Source organism: Thamnophis elegans, chromosome 12, assembly GCF_009769535.1.
Source record: "Thamnophis elegans isolate rThaEle1 chromosome 12, rThaEle1.pri, whole genome shotgun sequence".
Classification (NCBI taxonomy): Eukaryota; Metazoa; Chordata; class Lepidosauria; order Squamata; family Colubridae; genus Thamnophis; species Thamnophis elegans.
The window spans coordinates 57,003,186-57,025,572 of NC_045552.1; the positions used below are offsets into that span (position 1 = coordinate 57,003,186).

The window sequence follows — 22,387 nt, forward strand, 5'->3', positions numbered from 1 at the left end:
TTCCAAAGGTTGTCCTATCTCTTCGGGGGGGAAATCCTGCAGGGTTAAGAGCGTTGCAATCAACAGAGATCAAAGCGGCCAATTTCTAACTTTATGAGGCTCGACCCATGTCCGGTTGTGAGACCATCGCGCTCAAGAGAGTTGGGTTTAGGGTTATCATCAATATCGATCGCTTGGCATACAGTAACATTCTACGCTTTTGAGATGAGCTTGGCACAATGATTTGGGGATTCTTTTTCGCCTTGGAACAATCTGTTGAGTTAGAGAACTCAAGTTGCAGCTTGTTTCTTTTAGTCATCGCAATCTGAACGAATCTCATTAGAAGCACTCCCTCTCTTGCCCACAATTGGGAGATATTCCCAGGGTTTGGGTTACAGCATTGCTCCTGTGGGTATGCTGCGGGGGGGGGGATCCCTACTCAAATAAGGAACCAACTGTTGGGTTGGACTACCCAGGGGGAGGAAAGGAAGCACTAGTGCTCCCCACGGTGCAATTTTTGAGCTGGGGGCCAGGATAAACTTCACATTTCCCTACAGATTTGATTCCCATCCCTCACTAAGCCATTATTTGCCGTAGTGTGTGGTTTGTTGACCAAGATGTCAGGGTTCCAAATAGCATCCAAAATTAAATCAGAGTCCAAGGCAAAATATTGCTCGAAGTTCCAATTTATGAAGAGAGCCATGTTGGCACATCTGGGAAAACCCGAATCTGGAAGCTTCCCGGTTTCCCCCACTTAGTTGAAAGTTCAAGATCTTGTCCCCCATACCCACAAGTCCATCCCATGGTCGAATCTCCCCACTGCCGTACTGGCAGCTTCCACCCATCCAGTTCCGGTCAGGTGCAGTGGTGCAGAGACAAAGGATGATGACCTTGGCTTTCTAGAAAGAATGTTGTTATGGCTACATAGCATCTAACTCCGTCCAATCCCCCCCCCTCCATTTTCCCACAATAGAAATTGCATAGTAGAATAATAGAAAGTGTGGCAGGATCCACAAGATCCAAAAGGAACATGGCTGCAGGCATGACACAAGACCAACTTGGTTCAACACATGGCAATAACCATTGTTTATGTGCCCCGGTGGCTGAATTATACATACTACGCTTTTAAAAACCCTGTAATATAAAGCAGCCTCCAACCATTGCACTCATTAGCTGTCATCATTTGTGCATTCATTTGAAATTATATTGCGTTTAATTTTACTGAATTTTTAGTTTAAACAGGGCCGGAATGCTGCTGATTTCAACGCAGTCTAAGTCACTGTTTTCCCAGAAGTGTCATTGAATGCAGTGAATTCAATATTAAATGAATGCATTTAGAGTTTTACCCAAGTAAAAAATAAATAAATAACCAATTGGACTGAAATGGTGTCTGCAGCTTGTACTGCTCAAAAGAAGGCAGGTATTCTACCACCTTATTATTACAGTATCACAATACGTTCTGAGTGAACGTATTGTGAAGAGCCGAGGTGGCGCAGTGGTTAGGGTGCAGTACTGCAGGCCACTTCAGCTGATTGTTATCTGCAGTTCGGCGGTTCAAATCAAACCGGCTCAGGGTTGACTCAGCCTTCCATCCTTCTGAGGTGGGTAAAACAAGGACCCAGACTGTGGGGGCAATATGCTGACTCTGTAAACCGCTTAGAGAGGGCTGAAAGCCCCATGAAGCGGTATATAAGTCTAACTGCTATTGCTATTGAGTTCCTATGTTAATGCATTATTTAAATGGCTTTTCTTATCTTCATATTTTGAAGCCATTCCAATTCACTATACTCTATAACGCTTTGGTTTTTTTCAAATATGCAACGGATGAAGATCATATAAATCACCGTCACCTTGAAACCACGCTAACTCAGCTCGGATGCAGGGTATCCCCGGGACAAAATTGTGACGCGGCTTTTCAAACTTCTATTTTGGAAGTGTGAAAGTATCTCTAACAAGGCAGGACCAAAATAGAGATGAAGGCAAAAGGTTATTGACAAATCTAAAGTTACATCTCCAGCAAGTCCTTCTGACAGCTCATAGGGTGGTGATTTAATGGCCCTTCTGGATAAGGGCTTCCCTCTCACTTGAATTATCATTGCTGGGTAGGACCGCAAGCTATTTTTTGTTCTAGTGTATTGATTTCAAAGGCTTGGTGTTTTGCAGCCACCAAGGCAAGGAGTTCAATTTATGAGTGCGATTCCTCTGAGGCTTTATTAACAAGAAAGTAAATAAAGGGTATCATCTCAGTGTTGAGGTCTGGGGATTTTCCTTAATAGCAGTGTTTTTCATGGCTGGCTGGGGAATTCCGGGAGTTGAAATCCACCGTTTTAAAGTTGCCAAGTTTGAAAAAAACTCTGCCTTATAGTAAAAAAAAAAAGTAGAATATCTTGCTTAATTTTCTCCGTTGGATGAGCTGTTTCTCTCTCCCCCCCGCCCCCAATCTCTGCTGAGGCCACTGGTTGTACAGGCGTTTGCAAGCTGTGCATGATGGGCTTCATTGTTCCTACCCAGTCTCTGCCTGTACAGAAGGTTGCAAACTGTGGCTGACGGGCTTCATTGTTCCCACGCAGTCTCTGCTGTAGGCCACTGGCTGCAGAGGATGTTGCAAGCTGCAGATGGGATTCATTGTTCCCACCCAACCTCTGCCTTTACAGAAGGCAGTTATGCAGGCAGAGGCTGCAAGCTGTGGATGATGGGCTTCCTTGTTCCCACCCAGCCTCTGCTGTAGGCCACTGGCTGAACAGGTTGCAAGCTGTGGATGATGGGATTCATTGTTCAGCAGCTCCAGATCACATCAGGTTGAGATGACACAAGAGTAGAATTTATAGAATTTTATAGCACAACCCGCATTTCATCCAAAGAGGGGACATACAGGCTGGGGATGATGGAAGCTGTAGTCAAGCCTCTTTCTTCTATACGAACTGTACGGGCACCATGATCCTACTGTTGACCTGGAATGGAAATGGATGAAATCTGAGAAATGAGAAGCACGTTTCCTTTATTTGTTTAGGAAGATGAAAAATAAAAGATTTCTTCCCAAAAGGATTAGGACAGAGACACTTTCTGGGCATGCGCAGTTCCCTTACTCTGTTCTCCTTCCGCCCTTCCCTTCTCCGCAGCCCTCTGACGGACAGCGAAACTCCGAAGCTTATTGGCTGCCTTTGTTGTTGTTTATTGCCGTTTTCGGCCTCGGCCCGCCTTCTTTTCGAAAAGCGACTTCCGCTCTTGCGCAGTGAGCGGCACAGGGCCCTTCGGCTATACGCTAATTACAGGAGGGGGGGGCAGGGAGAGAGAGGGGAGACTTTCGAGGCAAGGGAGCGCTTCTGCGCTTGCGCAATAAATTTCCCTCCGACGCGACGGCGGGGAAGCATCTGCGCAGTCGCCTTATCACCGGCTAAGGCGAGAAACCGCGGCTTCTACCGCGGTGAGGCGCGTTGGAAGAGCCGACGGGGGCTCCGTCGCCTCCGATCGCCGCCGTCCTCCTCCTCCGCTTCACCCGCTCGCGACGGACGGCGGCCGAACGGAGCAGGGGGGGCCGCGAGGGGGGCGTGGCCGCGCGTGCGTAGCACAGCCCCCCGCGCATGCGGCCTAGCGCCGGGCCTTGCTGCGAGGCGTTTCCAAGCCGGGCCGGGCCCGGGCGGCTCCTTGGTGGTGAGAAGCGGCGTCGAGTCGGGCGGCGGCACCATGAGCGTCGGCGGCTCGGACCGCAACGAGGATTTCCACCAGCAGCTGCGGCTGCAGGAGCTCTACGAGCGGAAGGAGGGCGAGGGCGGCGACGAGCCCTTCACCTACACCGACCCCGCCGACGGCACCCAGTACGAGTGGGACCGCGACAAGAAGGCCTGGTTCCCCAAGGTGGGCCGGACTACAAGGCCCATCCTCCGCAGCGCGCGCGCGCGTGGGGGGGGCGGGGGCGCCAGAACGGGGGAATCCAAAGCCCCCCCCCTCCCCGTCCCGGATTTGGGGAGTGGGGGAGGACACCCACGCCTCCCTGTGGGCGGAGAGCGATGGGCGTTGTAGTCCTTAAAGCTGGGCTGGGGGGCTCGGCCGGGGGAGGGAAGGAGGGAGGAGGGTCTCCTGGTGTCGAGGCTGCCTACGCCTTCCCTTGGTTTCAGTGGGGAGCCTTTGCTTTGCAGGGGAAGGGGAGGAGGGGGGGCAGCCTTTTAGCCCCTCTGATCAAAGCCCCCAATCATTTCATTCAAGGCGGAGACGATTTTTCTTCCTTAGCATAAAGATCCCTGCATCGTCCGTCTGTCTGTCTGTCTCCAGATAGACTGCATGAAGAGCGAGAGGGGGGACATATCCATTTACATTCTAAAATATATTTATTTTCTTTCTTTCTTTCTTCCCTATCTATTTACCATGTCTGTCTGTCTACATCTCTCTCTATCATCCTTATCCACCCTGTCTGTCTCATCTATCCTTTCTTTCTTTCTTTCACCCCTATCTATCATGTCTGTCTATCTACATCTATCTCTTTCTATCCTTATTTACCCTGTCTGTCTGATCTATCTTTTCTTTCTTTCTTTCTTTCTTTCTTTCTTTCTTTCTTTCTTTCTTTCTTTCTTTCTTTCTTTCTTTGATCCCTATCTATCATGTCTGTCTATCTACATCTCACTATCATCCTTAACTACCCTGTCTGTCTGATCTATCTTTTCTTTCTTTCTTTCTTTCTTTCTTTCTTTGATCCCTATCTATCATGTCTGTCTATCTACATCTCGTTATCATCCTTAACTACCCTGTCTGTCTGATCTATCTTTTCTTTCTTTCTTTCTTTCTTTGATCCCTATCTATCATGTCTGTCTATCTACATCTCGTTATCATCCTTAACTACCCTGTCTGTCTGATCTATCTTTTCTTTCTTTCTTTCTTTCTTTCTTTCTTTCTTTCTTTCTTTCTTTCTTTGATCCCTATCTATCATGTCTGTCTATCTACATCTCACTATCATCCTTAACTACCCTGTCTGTCTGATCTATCTTTTCTTTTCTTCTTTTGCTTTCTTTCTTTCTTTCTTTCTTTCTTCTTTCTTTCTTTCTTTCTTTGATCCCTATCTATCATGTCTGTCTATCTACATCTCACTATCATCCTTAACTACCCTGTCTGTCTGATCTATCTTTCTTTCTTTCTTTCTTTCTTTCTTCTTTGATCCCTATCTATCATGTCTGTCTATCTACATCTTGTTATCATCCTTAACTACCCTGTCTGTCTGATCTATCTTTTCTTTCTTTCTTTCTTTCTTTCTTTCTTTGATCCCTATCTATCATGTCTGTCTATCTACATCTCGTTATCATCCTTAACTACCCTGTCTGTCTGATCTTTCTTTCTTTCTTTCTTTCTTTCTTTCTTTCTTTCTTTCTTTCTTTGATCCCTATCTATCATGTCTGTCTATCTACATCTCGTTATCATCCTTAACTACCCTGTCTGTCTGATCTATCTTTTCTTTCTTTCTTTCTTTCTTTCTTTCTTTCTTTCTTTCTTTCTTTCTTTCTTTCTTTCTTTGATCCCTATCTATCATGTCTGTCTATCTACATCTCATTATCATCCTTAACTACCCTGTCTGTCTGATCTATCTTTCTTTCTTTCTTTCTTTCTTTCTTTGATCCCTATCTATCATGTCTGTCTATCTACATCTCGTTATCATCCTTAACTACCCTGTCTGTCTGATCTTTCTTTCTTTCTTTCTTTCTTTCTTTCTTTCTTTCTTTAATCCCTATCTATCATGTCTGTCTATCTACATCTCGTTATCATCCTTAACTACCCTGTCTGTCTGATCCATCTTTTCTTTCTTTCTTTCTTTCTTTCTTTCTTTCTTTCTTTCTTTCTTTCATCCCTATCATGTCTGTCTATCTACATCTCTCTATCATCCTTAACTACCCTGTCTATCTGATCTATCTTTTCTTTCTTTCTTTCTTTCTTTCTTTCTTTCTTTCTTTCTTTCTTTGAACCCTATCTATCATGTCTGTCTATCTACATCTCACTATCATCCTTAACTACCCTGTCTGTCTGATCTATCTTTTCTTTCTTTCTTTCTTTCTTTCTTTCTTTCTTTCTTTCTTTCTTTGATCCCTATCTATCATGTCTGTCTATCTACATCTCGTTATCATCCTTAACTACCCTGTCTGTCTGATCCATCTTTTCTTTCTTTCTTTCTTTCTTTCTTTCTTTCTTTCTTTCTTTCTTTCTTTCTTTCTTTCATCCCTATCATGTCTGTCTATCTACATCTCTCTATCATCCTTAACTACCCTGTCTATCTGATCTATCTTTTCTTTCTTTCTTTCTTTCTTTCTTTCTTTCTTTCTTTCTTTCTTTCTTTCTTTCTTTCTTTGAACCCTATCTATCATGTCTGTCTATCTACATCTCACTATCATCCTTAACTACCCTGTCTGTCTGATCTATCTTTTCTTTCTTTCTTTCTTTCTTTCTTTCTTTCTTTCTTTCTTTCTTTCTTTGATCCCTATCTATCATGTCTGTCTATCTACATCTCGTTATCATCCTTAACTACCCTGTCTGTCTGATCTATCTTTTCTTTCTTTCTTTCTTTCTTTCTTTCTTTCTTTGATCCCTATCTATCATGTCTGTCTATCTACATCTCGTTATCATCCTTAACTACCCTGTCTGTCTGATCTTTCTTTCTTTCTTTCTTTCTTTCTTTCTTTCTTTCTTTCTTTCTTTGATCCCTATCTATCATGTCTGTCTATCTACATCTCGTTATCATCCTTAACTACCCTGTCTGTCTGATCCATCTTTTCTTTCTGTCTTTCTTTCTTTCTTTCTTTCTTTCTTTCTTTCTTTCTTTCTTCCCTATCTACCATGTCTGTCTATTTACATCTCTCTCTTTCTATCATCTTTATCTACCCTATATGCCTGATCTATCTATTCTCTTTCTTTCTTTCTTTCTTTCTTTCTTTCTTTCTTTCTTTCATCCTTATCTACCATGTCTGTCTATCTACATCTCTCTTTCTATCATCCTTATCTATCCTATTTGTCTGATCTTTCTTTCTTTCTTTCTTTTATTCCTATCTATCTTTCTGTGTTTGATCTACCATCTGTCTGTCTGTCTATCATCTCTCCTATATTTCTATCTCATCTATCTACACACATACATCCTACATACATATATACATTACATACTCACACACACACACATAAAATAATAGTGCAGAAATGAATAGGTTGACATTAAAGATAAAAGAAGATACGGAATATTTTTTAACATGGGATTTGTTCCATCAATGCTTGGATAATAGAAATTGGAAACTGGAAAACATTATTGTTTAAGCAAATTGACCCAGATAGTACACTGTTTACTAAGCGCTTATGTAAGAAAAATGTATAAATAAAATATATAAACACACACACTCATAAAATAAAGTTGCCAACTCTGGTTTCAAACTTCAGGCTGAATAATCAATGGACTTTGGTAGCAATAACCCTCATTTCCTGGGGCAAAATGCCATTTTTTGAGAGGAGCAGAGACCCTGTCCAGCTCTTTCCTTCCTTGCTCCTTTGGCTTGCTATCTTTCTCACCCTCCTTATCTCTCTGGCAAGGTCCCTTTACTAGGCTTTCAACCAGCCTTATTAAAAATAGATAAGTAAAGGCGATGCATACTTCAAATACTTTTAACTTTAAGGCTTTTAATTCTCAAATGGGAGTACAACAATTCAGTGGGTTGGCTTTCCCCCCCACCCCTCCCCGCTCAACCTTGGCAACTTTTCAGTTGTGTCGATTCCAACTACTTCTCACTCTTCCAGAAATTATTTACTTTTGTTTTCTAAATTGGCTTCTAGACCCAGGGTTATTAACCTGCGATCTGTATCTAATGTGGACTTGTATCTATGTTGTGCAATTGGGGGAAGAGCAATTGCCCCTGAAAATTCTCCGACTTTCTTCCCTAAATTCTGAGGAATATTTGTGAGAATGGGGACAGTTGTCGGCATTTTTAGATGTCCAAAGAGAGACAATTTTGCAGGCAGTGTGTAAAGGGGGAGTAAACATTCTGCAACTCCTCGATAACTTGATCTCAAAGATATGCTGGTGCTCCGAGTAGTTTTCTCTAGTAAACCCAGAGTAGCATCTTTTTACCTTCTCTGCAGGCCTGCCAGTCGTCCCTCGTAAGCTGCCTATCAGTTGTAGTGCCATGATGAACGGTTAAAAATAGAACATGACCTGCATTATTTTGTTTCAGGAGGCCACCTCCTGGCCCTCGATTCTTGCACTAACTCACACTTCAGCCTTAATTGGGTCTCTAATTGGTTTCCTCAGGGTGCTGTTGGCCAGGCAGTGTCGGCTAGTGACCCCCAGGGGGAGAGCCTTCTCTGTGGGAGGACCTTCCCTCTGGAATGAGCTGCCCCCAGAACTTCGTATAATCCCCGACCTCCGGTCCTTCCGACGAGCCCTAAAAAGTTGGCTTTTCCAGCAAGCCAGCCTGGCCTGAACAAAACAAATCAAAGTATTGATTATTGTTAATTTTAATTCGAATTATTTTAAAAAAATGTGTCATTAATTGGGTTTGGGGATATCCTATTTAATTTCTTTTTAACTTTTGCAGTATGTGTTTCTTTTAATGTTGTACGCCGCCCTGAGTCCTTGGGAGAAGGGCGGCGTATAAATCGAATAAACCTCAAATCTCAAACCTCCTGAACAATGCCCTTTTTTAGATCACCGAAGATTTCTTGGCAACGTACCATGCTAACTACGGCTTCCCCACCGAAGGCTCCGATATCTCGGCCTCCTCTGCAAAGACTGACTCGAAAGCCTCACCGGATTCCAAGGCCGCCAAGGCTCGGCCGCCAGGAGAAGGCAGACCGTCACAGCAGCTGCTCCCGCCGGACCTTAAACAGAAAGGGGAAAAACGGAAAGCCGAAGCAGGCAAGTGACTCCATTGTGCATGACTTAGAAGTCGCTTGCGGGTCAAAAAGAGATGTGTGTGTCTTCCTGAGAAGTTGTGCTTGTGTGGGCAGCCGTCTAAAGAGGCGTCTTTAGAGCCATTCAGACTCGGGAAGCCTAATGTGGAAAGGATCAAATTACAGCCAATGTGTAGGAAGTTGTGAATGTTGTTGAAGCATGGATAGGTGTGAAGATAGGAAGGTGCCATTTATAGCAATAGCAATAGCAGTTAGACTTATATACCGCTTCATAGGGCTTTCAGCCCTCTCTAAGCGGTTTACAGAGTCAGCATATCGCCCCCAACAACAATCCGGGTCCTCATTTCACCCACCTCGGAAGGATGGAAGGCTGAGTCAACCTTGAGCCGGTGAGATTTGAACTGCTGAACTAGCAGTCAGCTGAAGTGGCCTGCAGTGCTGCACCCTAACCACTGCGTCACCTCGGCTCTAGATAGATAGATAGATGATAGATAGATAGATAGATAGATAGATAGATAGATAGATAGATAGATAGATGATAGATAGATAGATAGATAGATAGATAGATAAGAGATTAGATAGATAGATAAGAGATTAGATAGATAGATAGATAGATAGATAGATAGACAGACAGACAGACAGACAGACAGACAGACAGACAGACGGACACATTTATATATATATATATATATATATATATATATATATATATATATATAGAGAGAGAGAGAGAGAGAGAGAGAGAGAGAGAGAGAGAGAGAGAGATAAATAGAGAGATAGATTAGATAGATAGATAGATAGATAGATAGATAGATAGATAGATAGATAGATAGATAGCAATAGCAATTAGACTTATATACCACTTCATAGGGCTTTCAGCCCTCTCTAAGCGGTTTACAGAGTCAGCATATTTCCCCCAACAACAATCCGGGTCCTCATTTCACCCACCTCGGAAGGATGGAAGGCTGAGTCAACCTTGAGCCGGTGAGATTTGAACCGCTGAACTACTGAACTAGCAGTCAGCTGAAGTGGCCTGCAGTGCTGCACTCTAACCACTGCGCCACCTCGGCTCTAGGTGTGAAGATAGGAAGGTACCATTTATCCCAGGTCAGGCTGTTTATATCCCAGGAGTGTCTTCTCCTCTCCCCCCTCCCTCCGCAATCTGACGTGAATTTTAATCTGAAGACCTGTTCTCTTTAGAGGTGCAATCCTAACTTCTCCTCCTCTCCCCTCTAGGATGGTTTCACGTGGAAGAACAGAGAAATACAAACGTTTATGTCACAGGTGAGGAGCAGGCTTGGGTCTTCGCCGGTTGTTGAAAGCCGGCTGTGCTGTGCTCTGCTGCGGTTCTCCTTTCAAATGGAGCCAAATCCCCTGAAATATCGTCGTTTCAACTATTTCACAGCGCAACGAAATCTTTGCCTCTGGACTTCAAAAACAACGTGGATGGCTTTGGAGTAAAAATTGAAGTGGATAGGAAGAGTGATACATAGCCACATGTATTGAAAAACCAGCCCTGTACGTTTGAATTATTTGTAGAAGTGCCTCAAGGCTCAAACGTTGCTGCACAACGGCACGCGGGCTTCGTAGTCCGTTTGCCCCCCCCCCCCCCCCCCCCCCCGATTTGGTGAACTGAAAATTGTCTCCCATTTTAAGGAAGGATGGGTGTATTGCTATGCTTTAAACGTGAGGCCAGCACCTCCAAGCAAATTCCGATCACGTCCCTTTAACTACTTCCTCATTAAACAGTCGCCGTGTGGCAACGCGGCGTTGGGTACGTGGCTTAACAGCGAGGCAGTTGAGTGGGAACGACGCCTTCCTGCTGCATCTGGGAAGGGCCCGTTGGCAGCATCTGGGGCCATCTTTGGCGTGCTTGGTATGGACTCCCGTTTTGTAGCTGTATAAAGCACGACATTTCTGAAGCCTCCAACATTGTGGTTGCTCTCCTGACTGGCTTGGCGAGAGACTTTTGTCTTTGATACACAAGGCACATCAAAAGAAGAAATCCCAAAGAGATGCTGGTGCTCCGAGTAGCTTCCTCCAGTAAACCTAGAGTACCATCCTTTTACCCTCTCTGCAGGCCTGCCCGTCGTCCCTGCCTGCCTGCCCGTACACCATATTTTGAGGCGAGATCCCCTATGTCAGCCGTCCCAAGTAATAACCCCAGAGAAATCTGTGACCCGTCAAAACCGTGTTCCACAAAAGCGCGCTCGACGAAAGCGCGCATTTGACGTCATCACAGCGCGACTAAAAAAATTAAAAATTGAAATAAAAATAAAATTAAACCAAGCCGATTCACATAAAGGTTAGGGTTAGGTTAAGGGTTAGGGTTAGGTTTAGAGCGTTAGGGTTACATTTAGCGTTAGGTTAAGGGTTAGCGTTAGGTTTAGCGTTACGTTAACGGTTAGGTTTAGGGTTAGATTTAGGATTAGGTTAAGGGTTAGGTTTAGGGTTAGGTTTGGGGGGGTTAGGGTAAGGTTTTCGCTTTATTTTCACATTTTTCCATCACAGCGCGATGTTTTCGTCGCGCTGTGATGACATCAAATGCGCGCTTTCGTCGACCGCGATTTTGTCGTCCGCGGTTTTGTGGTGGAACCGAGAAATCAGACCTCCAAGGCAGGCAGATTCCTGAAAGAACAATTTTAGGAGAGATACCATGTTGGCACTAACTGGCGAAAACCGTCTCTGAAAGTTCCCACAGTTTTCACCTGATTAAAAGTGAAAGTCTCTGTTCCCCCCCCCCCCCCCGCCCGCCCCCCCCTTTCCCCAAACCAGTCACATTGTCCAATCAAGGTGTTGGCCAGTTGTCTGGTTACTTCACTCCTCCTTTCCCCAGTCCCCTGTCGGAATGACCTTGGTTCCCGCAGAAAGCTATTTGGTTTTGGCTACAAAACCCCCATCTAGCTTTTATGTTCCCCATCCCTTCTTCGCATTGCGGCAACCCTGAAGCCTCCAGAAGGGCCCCAGCCGGCTTCGCTTCAAGAGTTGACGCCGTGATCTCATTCGTGTTAAAGGGGTCAGGTCTCCGGCTTAATGGCTGTGCTATAGAACAGGGGGTACCCAATCCGTGGACCGGCACCGGGCCACCACATCATGCCAGGAACTGGGCCGCGCAAACAAGTCACATCCTACCCACGGGATCCAGGCAGCACTTGAAGCCAGGCCCACTCCGGTCTATGGAAAAACTTCATGGAACCGGTCCCTGGCGCCCAAGAGGTTAGTGGCCAATGCTGTAGATTTCTTCATCCTTCCTGAAATCCAAGGAGCAGATAAATCCCCTGTCACCGATCAAATAACCTTGCAGTGTTCTCCTCAAACATACCCACGGGTCCCACAGCTTATATTTTGAACCAAGAGTGCAGAACTGCGTCAGGGATTTTATATCCAGCTTGGGAGCTAGAAAATTTGAAGTGTACTATGATTGTTCCTTTAGTGGAATTATATCTCCCCCCGCTCCCCCTTTCTCATGGTTTGGGATCTAACGCTGCCAAAATTGAAAAAGCTATCAGACTGTGCTGAGTGAGGGGGTAATAGACAAAGACATCATTGGGGGGGGGGAGGGAATGCAGACGGGGCAGAAACCCCCCCCCCCCACTTGTATGGCAACGTTAGAAATTCAGTTTGGTTTTCGTTGTGACATTTGTGTATCTTCAATTTTTCGCCTTTCCAGGTTTACCGCCTGACATCACGAAAGATGAGTTTGTGGAAGTTATGTCGAAATGTGGCATCGTTATGCGCGATCTTCACACAGAGGAACCCAAAATTAAACTTTACAAAGACAAAGAAGGGAACCTTAAAGGCGACGGGCTCTGTTGTTACTTAAAGGTTAGTTGTTTATTCTGTTACCGCAGTGGTTCCCAAACTTGGCAACTTTCAGACTTATGGACTTCAACTCCCAGAATTCTCCAGCCAGCTGGCTGGAGAATTCTGGGAGTTGAAGTCCACAAGTCTGAAAGTTGCCAAGTTTGGGAACCACTGTGTTACTGTGACACCTTTGCGGTGACCTCGTGCTTGCAGTTGTTCTTGCAGAGGTAGGGTCTCCAGCCCCTTTTGAGTCTCCCTTTATTTTAGTTTTAACTTCTGGGCACCCCCACGGGCATCAGCGAGATTTATGAGGGGCGGGTTTTAATCTCTGCCACAAATATTTTTTCTTTGTCCGTTTAGCTGGAAAAATCAAGTTGTAAACCAGGAATTTTTTTTTTCTCTCTCTCTCTCTCGTCTTTTCCCAGAGAGAATCTGTTGAACTTGCGCTGAAATTGCTGGATGAGAAAGAAATCCGTGGCTACAAATTGCATGTGGAAGTCGCCCAGTTCCAGCTTAAGGGCGAATATGATGCCAGCAAGAAGAAAAAGAAATGTAAAGATTACAAAAAGAAACTCTCCCAGCAACAAAAGTATGTGGCTGTTTTTTCAAGATGCCCCCAAAGCTTCTATAAGTCTATTTGCCCGTAGGAAACGTGGTTAGGTTTGCCTTTTCATGAAACCTGGGTCTTTCAAGGGTTGTATTGATAAAATGCACGAAACCGTCATCTTTAAAGCAGCTCAGATCACTCAGGGGGGGGCAGAACTCCTAATAAAATATGGATTTAGCTGTCAAGCTACCTTTCATGTAGGTGGCTGATAGATAACACACCAGTTTCAAGGCTGCTGGGAAACCTCCTTTCCTTACTGGGGGAACGGAAATTCCGTGGCACGACAAAACAGCGCTCGACTAAAGCGCGCCCGATTAAACCGCGTCACTGACGTCATCAACAGGGCGACAACAGCGAGCGCGGACAAAGAAGGGCGCTTTAAATAGCGCTTTGAAAGCAAGCCGATTTAAGTTAAGGTAAGGGTTAGGTTTAGGGTTAGGTTTAGGGTTAGGTTAAGGGTTAGGATTAGGTTTAGGGTTAGGTTAAGGGTTAGGTTTAGGGTTACGTTTAGGGTTAGGTTAAGGGTTAGGTTTAGGATTAGGTTTAGGGGGGTTAGGTTTAGGTTTAGGGGTTAATTTTAGGTTTAGTGTTTACAGCGTGCTTCTGTCTCCGCGCTGTTGTCGCGCTGTGATGACGTCAGCTACGCGGTTTCGTCGAGCGCGCTTTAGTCGAACACGGTTTTGTGGTGGAACCGGAAATTCCGCCACCTCTGATTTCAGAAGCCCCCGGTTAATTTCTTTTTTTTTTTTTCAACCACACTTTTTATAGAAACTGAAGCGATCCTCAACCCCTCAACCTCTTAAATGTTGCTTCATTTCATTAGACTGCTGGATTGGCGGCCGGAGAAGAAGGAGGGGAGTGTGAGATTGCGATACGAGAGGGTTATCATCATCAGAAACATGTTTCATCCCAAAGATTTTGAGGTAGGTTTAAAAAAAATGGCCCAACAGGAGTTTCATAAACTCATAATTCCTCCTGAGAAAAGGGTCGCCTCTCAAAGACGACGGCTGAAGTTGGCCTCGTCACAAGCTGAGAAATGTTTGTGGCATAGTAGGGCCAGCTAAAGTTAGAAATATCGTTCCATTTTTAGGCTGTTTCTGGCTGAGGCGGTTGGGACGAGCCTATCCAGCAATTTAATTTGCTGCTCCTGTATTTGAAGGCACAACGTTAACCTCCAGTGGGACATAACTCCAAACGTATTTAGCAGTAGCGTTTAGGCTTATATACGAATGGTGCGGTGGCCTAGAGGTGCAGCGCTCACCTCACGATCAGGAGGCTGTGAGTTCGATCCCAGGTAGAGCCAGATATTTCTCTCCATGGGCACGCAGAGAATATATCTGCTGAATAAAACTCTGCTCTGGCAACAGGAAGGGCATCTGGCCATTAAAACACTCTGCAGTCTTCATTCAGTTGGCCGGACTCCAACCTGCAAGGGATTACGGGGTCGTTAAGATGATTTAGACTTATATACCTTCCCTTAAGCGCTTTATAACGCACCCTGGGTGGCTTGCAATGTAAATGATTATTTGCATATTGGCCCCAACAATCTGGGTCCTCGTTTTATGACCTCGGAAGAATGGAAGGGCTGAATCGACCTTGAGCCGATCGGGATCGAACTCCAGGCGGTGGGCAGAGTTTGCCTGCAATGCCGCAGTTTAACCATCGTGTGCCACCAGAGCTCCTTAATCTGTTTAGGGATTTAAGGATTGGGAGTCATGGGGCCCGTATTCCCAACCTGCCTGAAGTTTGCAAAAGTTTCCTAGTCCTGAGACAAGCCCACTCGGTTTCCGTTATAGGATCGGTTAAAAGAGCTTTACAGGATGACGTTTTCTGTCCAATCCGCGCTTTTGAGCCTTGATGAAAACTAGAGTTCAACAAGCTTTTGAACAGCACGCGGCAAAATAATCCAGACAAGATTGGCCGGTGTCTCTTTTGACTTGTCCTGTGAAAAGCTTTTGCCTTCTGAAAGTGTCGGATGCGATTTTTAAAATACGCTTTAAAATGTCTTTCCAGGAGGATCCCTTAGTGCTAAATGAAATCCGGGAAGATCTACGGACTGAATGTGAAAAATTCGGCCAAGTAAAGAAAGTCCTTATATTTGACGTACGTATCAGAAACTCTCACTCCTCCTTTCGCCTTGCACTGTTGAAACATCCTTCTAAAAAAAAGCACTCAATAATTACCCCCACCAGTCAGGCTCCATTGGTGGAATCGTTCAGTTTTGCTTGACGAAGAACTGACTTATTTTAAAATTATATCCAAAAGTTCCATTATTCCACGCGTCATTGGAACACGGCTGAGGCTTTAGAGAAAGCATTGCGTCTGTGCGGGGGGAGCCTTGGGGCAGCAGCCGCATTTTTAAAATTAAAATTGGACGTTTTAAAACATGCTGCACTTGACAGTTGAAAGGATTGAATCAGAGGATTTAATCCAGGGATTGTCAAACCTTTTTTATACCTACCGCCCACTTTTGTATCTCTGTTAGTAAAATTTTCTAACCGCCCACCGGTTCCACGGTGATGGTGATTTATAAAGTAGGGAAGTGACTTGACTTTATAAAATTTATAAAGCAGAGTTACAGCAAACGCCTACCGCCCACCATGAAAGCTGGAACACCCACTAGTGGGCGGTAGGGACCAGGTTGACTACCACTGATCTAATGTCTGTCTGTCTGTCTGTCTGTCTGTCTATCTCTATAACATATCCATCCATCCATCCATCCATCCATCCATCCATCTATCTATCTCTAACATATATGTCTGTCTGTCTGTCTATCTATCTCTCTATCCTTCTATCTATTTATCCCTCTATCTCTCTCTCTCTCTCTATCTATCTATCTATCTACCTACCTACCTACCTACCTGCCTAATTACCTACCTACCTACCTACCTACCTACCTACCTACCTACCTACCTACCTATCTATCTATCTATCTATCTATCTATCTATCTATCATCTAATATCTATCTATCTAATACAGGGGTAGTCAACCTTTTTTATACCTACCGCCCACTTTTGTATCTCTGTTAGCAGTAAAATTTTCTAACCGCCCACCAGTTCCCCAGTAATGGTGATTTATAAAGTAGGGAAGTAACTTTACTTTATAAAATTTATAAAGCAGAGTTACAGCAAACCATGAAAGCTGGAACGCCCACTAGTGGGTGGTAGGGACCAGGTTGACTACCACTGATTTAAATCTGATTTAAATCTTCTGATTAAACAGGGTTTAATCAGTTTAGTAAATCTTTCCATATTACTAGACTTCTGGGGAAAAAACCAGGTATTCTTATCATTACAGAGAGCTGTTAGGAGAATAATCACGAAAAGGTGATATCCAAAGCAACTTTAAATGATTTCAGTGTATTTTTTTTTCTTTCCAAAAGTGGCAGTTTTAGAACAGAGGTCATTTTTATCACGTTTTGTAAATCCCCAGGAGGCTGTACTTCTGATTCTGAAATAGGGCCTTCTCTTAAATACGGCTGATGCCTAGATTATCGACCCTGAAGCTGGTGTCAGGCCTGGAAGCTGCCTTCAGGCCTGCCACATTCAATGCTGTGGGAAACTGGGAGGGGGGATTATATGGAGTATGGGAGCGATATAGTCTAAATAACATTCCTTTCTCAGAGAGTCAAGGACGTTCTGCTGTACACCTGGAGTGGTGTGACTAGGAGGCATCTCCAGTTGGGATGGTGCATTGATGGGGCCGTGTGATGGACCTGTGGGTGCAGGAGGAAGGGACTTGGACTTTCCTTTGGGTGGGGGAAACCTGGAAGCATTCAAATTCGTGGTTTCCCCAGATGTGTCAATATGACAATCTTTAATAAAAAGGATCTTTGAGGGACTTCAAACCTCGGAGTCTTCTTTCGTTGGGGGTCTTACTCGGAACCCTCGACAGCTGGCCTGGCTGTGGCCATTTTCTTGGCTGTTGTTTTCCGCAGGGGTCTTCTTCCCCATGGCTTGACACAGCCTGGTGCTTGGGGGCAGAGAGGGGCTGCTGTAGCCAAAATGGAATCCTTTCCCCTGGGAACCAAGGACGGTGCCGCAGGTGTTTGGAAGGTGGAGATTGAAGATGCCCAACGATTAAACTGATTGGATCATGTGACTGATGACTCTCGGGGTGGGGGTGGGGAGTTTCTTACTTCTATTTTTAATTGGGTGTAAAACCAGCGGGAAAATAGAGCCGGTTTTCCACTAAGACTCTGCCAATATGATAGGTCCCAATAGAAATGTTCTTTGAGGAATAGGCCTGCCTCGGAGTTCCCTTTGTTGGGAATAGCAATAGCAGTTAGACTTATATACCGCTTCATAGGGCTTTCAGCCCTCTCTAAGCGGTTTACAGAGTCAGCATATCGGCCACAACAATCCGGGTCCTCATTTCACCCACCTCGGAAGGATGGAAGGCTGAGTCAACCTTGAGCCGGTGAGATTAGAACTGCTGAACTAGCAGTCAGCTGAAGTGGCCTGCAGCGCTGCACTCTAACCACTGCGCCACTCTCGGCTCTTAAATGTGTTACTTGGAACCTTGACATGGGTCTAATTTGATGGCTCCCCCCTCCCTCCCCTCCTGTTTCTGTAGAGGCATCCTGATGGGGTAGCATCCGTGTCCTTCAAGGATTCCGAAGAGGCTGACGTTTGCATACAGGCACTGAACGGGCGGTGGTTTGGCGGGCGGCAGCTCTCGGTGGAAACGTGGGACGGTGTAACGGATTATCAGGTATATTTGGCTTAACAAAGGTTGTGGGTTTTTTCTTTAAAAAAAAAAACATAATACGTATGAGTAACAAAAGGAGCCAGTTAAGACTGCAGGGTCAAAAGTCCTGCCTTAGGGATGGAGCTAAGTGGGCGAACTAGGGCCGGTCTTTCCTCTCAGCCCTGGGAGGAAGGGGTTAATGGCCAACCAGTTATTATTTATTATTTTATTATTTATAAAATTTATATGCCGCCCAATCCCGAAGGACTTCGGGCAGCTTACAAAAAAGAGAGAGAAAAAAAAACGGTTTAAAATCGCAACACCACATACATTCATTCTAATCGGGGCTGGACCTCAACGGTGAGGTCAACAGCCCCAGGCCTGCCGGAACAGCCAGGTTTTTACAGCTTTCCTGAAGGCCATGAGAGTGGGTATGGTCCGGACCTCTGGGGGTAGCTGATTCCAGAGAGTCGGAGCAGCCACAGAGAAGGCTCTCCTCCGGGGGGACCCGCCAGCCGACACTGTCTGGCTGACGGCATCTGAAGGAGGCCCAATCTGTGGGATCTTACTGGCCGCTGGGAGGTATGTGGCAGTAGGCGGTCACGAAGGTACGCTGGCCCAGTTCTGAAATCTTGCCAAGACGATTGCAGGGACATTGTCCAAAGAGCCTCTGGGAGGGTTGACCGATTCGGAAACACGAATAACTCAGTCATTAGCTTCTCCGCGGCTTCTGAAATCGCTTTTAAAAGAGATTTCTGATCTCTAGAACGAAACCGTTCAATGACACGCTGTGGGAGTGGGATCCTTGTGACCCGGCGTTTCCCCCAAATCACATTTTCAATCGACACCTAAGCCGTTGGTCATGAAACAGAAAATGCCTTGAAATGTCTTTGAACTTGCCTTCCCTTCCCCTCTTTCTCCTCCTCCTCCTCCTCAAATACTGACCATTGTGTCTCGGCCCCAGATTGAAGAAACTTCCCGGGAAAGAGAAGAGAGACTCAAAGGGTGGCAAGAATTTTTAGGGGATCCCAATCAAGAACTGCCTAAAAAGCCACCGGATGCCAATTCTTCAGAAAGCGGCCCTCAAGCGGCCAAGAGAGACCCCCCGTCTCAAGACAACGGGGCCGCCGAGGGAGCCGCTGAGGGAGCCGCCGAAGACGTCGCGGCGTCCACAGACAGCAGCGTGGCGGGCAGCGACGATGAAGAAGAAGAAGCAGAGACTTAACGCTGCCTCGCCGCTGGTCCGAGAGCATTTGCAGGCTCCCCTCGAGACCCCCCCTCTCCTCCTCCTCCTTCCCCGATGCAAAAGTTGCGCAAGCTCCACTCCCAATCAATGAATATAAATAAATATATATATATATATGTATGTATATGCGTGCACGTTTCCTTGTTAGGATATCACCAGCGTGCTTTTGAGGTATTGAAAAGCAGTATTTAGTTTGTGTGTGTGTGTGTGTGTGTGTATATATATATATATATATTCATATATATTCATGTATGGCTGCGACTGAAGCTGCGTATGTGTCCTAAGTTGCCAAGAATCCTGCTTAACTGACAGCCGTCTTAAATCCCACCATTGCTTGTCGGCGTTCAGAGCCCATCCGCGGGCGAAGTAACGAACAACACCATAAATCTCTACAGACACCCCCCAGATTTGAACGCTTTTCCCCTGTTTTTGCTCCGATGCCAGCCAGTCATAACCCTCCCTGTACGATACCAATTCTTGCCTGCAGTGGATTTCACCAGCATGGGCTTGGAATAGCTGGTTTTCCTGATAACTAATTGATTTATTTTATTTTTTTTAAAGTAGCAGAATCATTGACGACGTGTTCGCACTCCCCGCGGCCGGGGGGGGGGGAGGTTCGAAAGATTAGGCTCCGAAGACGCTCCTCCGGCGTGCGTAAAAAAAAAACTTCCGTGTGACTCACATCCTTTGTTCGTTAACAGAAGTTCGACGCCGGGGGGGAAGCTAGGTAATAAAACGGGAGGGGGAACGGACGGACAGTGAAGGAGCTGAATTCTGATCTTTCGATAAATTTGCGTTTGGATTATTAACTCATTGGAAACACGTGGGGGAGCGCATTTGGAAGTGCGATCCTTGCCTTGTTCCCGGTGCTTTAACTGTTCAACTGGAGTTGTGTTTCGAGCATTTGTCGAGACCCCCGAGTGTACGAAGCCTGTATTTTTTTATACTGGATTGATTATAGGAGATAACTACGAATAAAATCGTTTTGAGATTCATTCCCGAAATTGTTTCTCAGATTTTTTTAAAACAAATTTTTTTGGGGGTGGGTGGGTGGGGATGGGGGGGTAGATACAAACCGCTCAAAAACTATTCTCTTTTTTTTTTCCTTTTTAAATCTTTGCCCAAATTTACTTGATTTGCGTGGTCTTCTAACTAACCTGTTCAAAGAAGGAAGGGATTGTTCCAGCCATTTCAGGTACACTTCAATGGGGGAATCCCTGTGCGCTTTCGCCGCGTTCCCCGTATGTATGCGAGTGCATTGAATTAGATGCTTCACGCCGAGTTTGCTGTTTTAGCTGAATGATGGAGAACTTTAAATCAGGATCTCAGCCCAGCCGTTGCTCGAGATGGATGAGGACGCAAATGATTTTCTGTTGGCTCCCAATGTTAACAAATTTAAAAGTGTAATCTCAAGATTTTAGCTCTCTTTGTTGGGAAGAAAAGGAGGAGGTTGGAGCCTAAATTCAACTTGAAATTTCCCAAGGACACCGTTGACTGTTGAGCATCTCCTTGGAGCCTTAAGGCATTTGCGCCGATGGAAAAAACCTCCTGTGCTGAATAATCTTAATCTGAATAATTTTAAATAATCTGTGCTGTAGAATAAAGCTAAGTGCTTAATGGACCAGTTTTGTACCTAGAATTTGTGTTCAAGCCATCTCTTGAAAATGCTTGTGTTGCCTTTTGAACTGTTCTGTCTTGAAGTTAACTCACCACTAACACCTGGCGTAAAACCCAAGAGAAGTTTAGCACACTGAAAATGGGTAGTTGGAAATAAAACTCTTTTAAAAAGTTGCCATTTGTCCAAACGAAATATGTGGCAATGTTTTTTTTAATGCACAAGCCTGTCCTGGATTTTCTCTTCCTGTTGTATGTTGTGATGTATGATGACAACGAATGAGGTCAGTGAAACTTACGCAAGACTTTAAATAGGAACTAGTGCGGTAGTTCCGAATTAAAACATTTCTGGAATTTAAATGATTGTTCCATTACAGAACCTCCATGGCCTTATTTATGGAGGAAAATTAATTACAGACCAGACTTAAGTAGTGTTCACAGGCCATGAGGACACAAGGATCAAAACTCAAAATAAATACTTGTCATTTCCAACTTTATATTCTTTGTTCTAACTGCTTTCTTCCAGCTCATCTACATCTCCAATCCATTTTGACCTGAATTTCTCTGGTTCTTGTTTGCAAATCTCTAATCGTCTTCAATTGGCGTAATTCCAGATTTTGAGGGCAAGTACAATTCATAAGAAGTGATAAAATATTTATTGGCCTTAACGTTTCAGAGACAGAATAATAACACTTGCGATCGTTGTCAAGGTTCGTTTCTATCCTCGTTTTTATACAGATAGATAGATAGATAGATAGATAGATAGATAGATAGATAGATAGATAGATATATGTTATATTTATGCTGATAAATAAATAAAGGGAGACTAGTATAGATCTATTTCAAGCTATTTAGCTCTCATCAGCTAGCCATACCCAAGTTTGGGAATCGATATATATTATCTCCACAGAATATTAGTCGACTTAATCTCATAGAAAAACTGGCAATTTTTACACAAAAACCAGATTTTCTGTTGCCACATTTTAGCATGTTGTCACAGGATTGCATTAGAGATAGTTGGGGAGATTGGATGCATTGCTGGACTTCAAGCGATTCATTTTATTGGCATTGTTCAGTCCTACAGTTCCCTTTATAACAGTGGTTCCCAAACTTGGCAACTTTAAGACTTGTGGACTTCAACTCCCAGAATTCTCCAGCCAGCAGAGCAGAGCTGGCTGGAGAATTCTGGTAGTTGAAGTCCACAAGTCTTAAAAGTTGCCAAGTTTGGGAACCACTGCTTTACAACATAAGGATTTACTCAGGGATAAGTGAATTAATTTGAATTTATTACAGTTAAAAATGGAGATGAACAGCGCTTCTTATTTAAATGATGACTTCCATTCATTACCTAAGGCGAAGTCTAAATGAAATCCAGTTTGAACTGATTTCTTCTACAAATTACACGCAAAATTCTTCATCCAATGAGACACGCTTGTTAAGCAAGACCGCCTTCCTAGGCAGGTATAGAATTATATGAAGTCGTCAAGCATCCATCCTCGATGTTTATATTTTTGCAATCGTTATCAACATCTTTCCCAATCTGGTGCTATATTCTGGTAACTTACAACTTCATCCGTAACTG

At 44.6% G+C, this 22,387-nt stretch overlaps 1 protein-coding gene across 1 annotated transcript; it reads left to right on the forward strand.

The window, feature by feature from the left end:
* The first annotated feature begins 3,570 nt into the window (after positions 1-3,570).
* HTATSF1 (HIV-1 Tat specific factor 1) lies at positions 3,571-20,186 on the forward strand. Its single transcript, XM_032227936.1, has 9 exons — positions 3,571-3,834; positions 8,638-8,848; positions 10,081-10,128; positions 12,515-12,669; positions 13,074-13,237; positions 14,079-14,178; positions 15,269-15,358; positions 17,832-17,969; positions 18,910-20,186. Exons 1-9 carry the CDS (start codon positions 3,664-3,666, stop codon positions 19,168-19,170), a joined length of 1,338 nt encoding a protein of 445 aa, XP_032083827.1. The 5' UTR covers positions 3,571-3,663; the 3' UTR covers positions 19,171-20,186.
* The last annotated feature ends 2,201 nt before the right edge of the window (positions 20,187-22,387 follow it).